At 40.0% G+C, this 2,959-nt stretch overlaps 1 protein-coding gene across 1 annotated transcript; it reads left to right on the forward strand.

The window, feature by feature from the left end:
• Positions 1-262: 262 nt before the first annotated feature.
• LOC114424058 lies at positions 263-1,198 on the forward strand. The gene has a single exon (XM_028390925.1). The coding sequence runs from the start codon at positions 263-265 to the stop codon at positions 1,196-1,198; it is 936 nt and encodes a 311-aa protein (XP_028246726.1).
• The last annotated feature ends 1,761 nt before the right edge of the window (positions 1,199-2,959 follow it).

The following is a 2,959-nucleotide window of genomic DNA, read 5'->3' on the forward strand; positions in this document are numbered from 1 at the left end:
AAACATTAAATTAAAAATAAAACGCAGAATAATTAATTAAATATTATGATTTAATATATTTATTATTTTATAAATTTGTGGAAATTTATATGGTTGTTTTTACAACCAATTTTAGAATAGAAAAACCCTCTTTACTTAAACTCAGCAGCTCACAACTCATTTTCCGTCTGTATTCAGCAAAACAAAACTCATTACCTTCTGTTTTCCCTATAAATCACTCCCCTTGCCCCCTCAAACTTTCTCTCTTCCCCCAAACGCAAAGATGCAAGTTCCATTGATCGACAGGATCAACGATCTCCAAGTGGGTCTGAACTCTCTGCAGAACCCATCTTTCCCTTCTCAGATCACAACCTCCCTCGCTTACAATTTCTGCAAATGGGGCGCAGTCATTCTCGCCCTTGTCGCCACCTTCGGCAGCATAATCAACAGAGTCACCATCTTCATCATCCACTTCCGCGCCAAAGCCCCTTCTCTCCCATCCCTAAACCTTAACGACGACGATTTTTACACCTCCTCTGACGACGAAGACGACTTCCAAAACGACGAGGACGACGACCTAACCTACTCCTCTTCCGAGCCCGAAGACGAGCCCTCCGCGTCTTCCAGCTTCATCCGTTTGGAAGACTATTTCCGAATCAGAGGAACCGATAACCTAGACGACGAGTTTCAGACTCAAAACGGCACGCACAAACGATGTCGTAGCATCGGGGATATTTTTTCGCTCTCGGAACTCGCCAACAGCAAGAGCGTGGTCAAGCTCTGGGACAGCATAGGCTTCGGGCTGGGGTTGGATTTCGATGATTACGATGGTTACGAAGTGAGTAGCGCGAAGCCGTTGCAGGCGCCGACGAGCTCCACGGCATCTCCCGCGGTGGTTGTCTCGGCGGGGGAAGGCGCGTACGGGAATCTGGCGCTGGAGATTTGGGACACGCGCCTGCGGCGGCGGAAGCCGACGGTGGTGGCGGAGTGGGGGCCCACCGTGGGAAAGACCCTGCACGTGGAATCTGGCGGCGTACAGAAGGTTTACGTCAGAGATGACGGGCGTTACAGCGTGACGGTCGGGGACATGAGAAAGGTCAGCACGCCGTTAGGGAACGTAACGGAATCTGACGCGGATACTTGGTGGGATGCGGACGCTATTGTTGTTTCGGACGAGTCTTTTGGCGAACAGCAATCAATGTTGCAACAACCAACTTGAATAATAATGGCAGTTCCTTTTCGGTGCTGGAAATATAATAATAATAATAAAAAATAGAAAAAAAAAAGGCGCTACCATCCGAGATTTTCTTAAGAGAAATTGTTTATTTGTATTATTATTCAATTTAAAGTTTATAAATTGTATACTCATAAATTAGTTCTTTCATTACGTGTACATATCATATGCGTGTGGTAGGAAATAAGCGATCTTTCTTATAGGAAATTATTGATTGCTTCCTTATAATGAAAGTTTCTTAGCTGGTTTTTCAAAGATTTAATTCTAATGTAGTGCAAGAATGAACAATATAATTATTTATGTATTGTTAATAAAATAAGAAAAGACATAAAAAAGGAAGTGAAACTCACCATTGATGAGGTGACCACACAAGGTCCTAGAATTCAGGAAGAGTTTCGTTGACAGTAGAAAAAGAAGTTTCTCAAGAACTTCAAATACTTTGTGTGGGATGATCTTTATCTTTTTAAGGTTGGAGCAGATAATCTCCCGAGGAGCTTTGTAACTCAGGAGGAGGCAAAAAGCATATTATGGCATTGTCATAGTTCATCATATGGAGGCCATTACAATGGAGAAAGGATTGCCGCCAAGGTCCTCCAATCTGGTTTCTATTGGCCTACATTGTTCAAGGATGCTTATGATTATGTTTAGAGGTGTGATAATTGTCAAAGAACAGGTGGAATCTCCAAAAGGAATGGAATGTCAATGCAGAACGTTCTAGAGGTTGAAGCTTTTGACTGTTGAAGGATAGATTTCATTAATCCATTGCCATCATCTTACTCAAATTAATATATTCTATTGGCTGTGGACTATGTAACCAAATGGGTGGAAGCAATAGCTGCTTAACATGCAGATGCAAAGACCGTTATTCGCTTCCTAAAGAAAAACATCTTTTCCAGGTTTGGCAAACCAAGGGTGTTGATAAGTGATGGAGGATCTCATTTCTATAATGTACAACTCATGAAAGTTCTCCAACATGTAGAAGATCTTTGGTGTTTTGATGATGATCAAAGAGCTTAGAAATCAAGTGATAAAAGTGATCATAAATTCCGAAATATAGGGGGAGTAAACGCACATTTTATCTATACACAATTGGTTGTTGCTTGCTTGAATCTTGATCTCAGGTATTGTATTGTCATCATCAAAAAGGGGGAGATTGTAGATGCAAATGCCTTTGGTGTTTTGATGATGATCATGATGAAGAAAAGCAAATGATGCAAATGATTCAAGAATACAAGCCACAACATCAAGATGATCACTAGTACATTAGGAAGGAAATTCCTAATTGATATAGCAAAAGGTTTGGCCAAGTAATGCATGTTAAAAAGTGTTTTTCAAGAGATTTACTCTCTGGTAATCGATTACCAGAGGATGTAATCGATTACCAGTGGCCAAAAATGCTTTACAACAGCTACTAAATATTTGAATTCAAATTTTAGACTGTGTAATCGATTACACCATATTGGTAATCGATTACCAACAGTTAATAAACGTTTTAATTCAAATATTAAAGCCTGTAATCGATTACACAACTATTGTAATCGATTACCAGAGGAGATTTTCAGAAAATAACTTTCAAGAGTCACATCTATTCAAATGGTTTATGAATGGCCATCAAAGGTCTATTTATATGTGACTTGGAAACACGAATAATAAGAGAGAGTTTTTGATTGCCCAAAATGTCTTATCCTCTCAAAGATTCCTTGGTCAAACACTTGCATATTCAAATAAGGAATTGTGATTGATCTT

Source organism: Glycine soja, chromosome 8 (assembly GCF_004193775.1).
Source record: "Glycine soja cultivar W05 chromosome 8, ASM419377v2, whole genome shotgun sequence".
Classification (NCBI taxonomy): domain Eukaryota; kingdom Viridiplantae; phylum Streptophyta; class Magnoliopsida; order Fabales; family Fabaceae; genus Glycine; species Glycine soja.

What these genes read in the sequence shown, in the direction of transcription:
- LOC114424058 (XM_028390925.1), top strand. Translation starts at nt 263, where the DNA reads ATGCAAGTTCCATTGATCGACAGGATCAACGATCTCCAAGTGGGTCTG.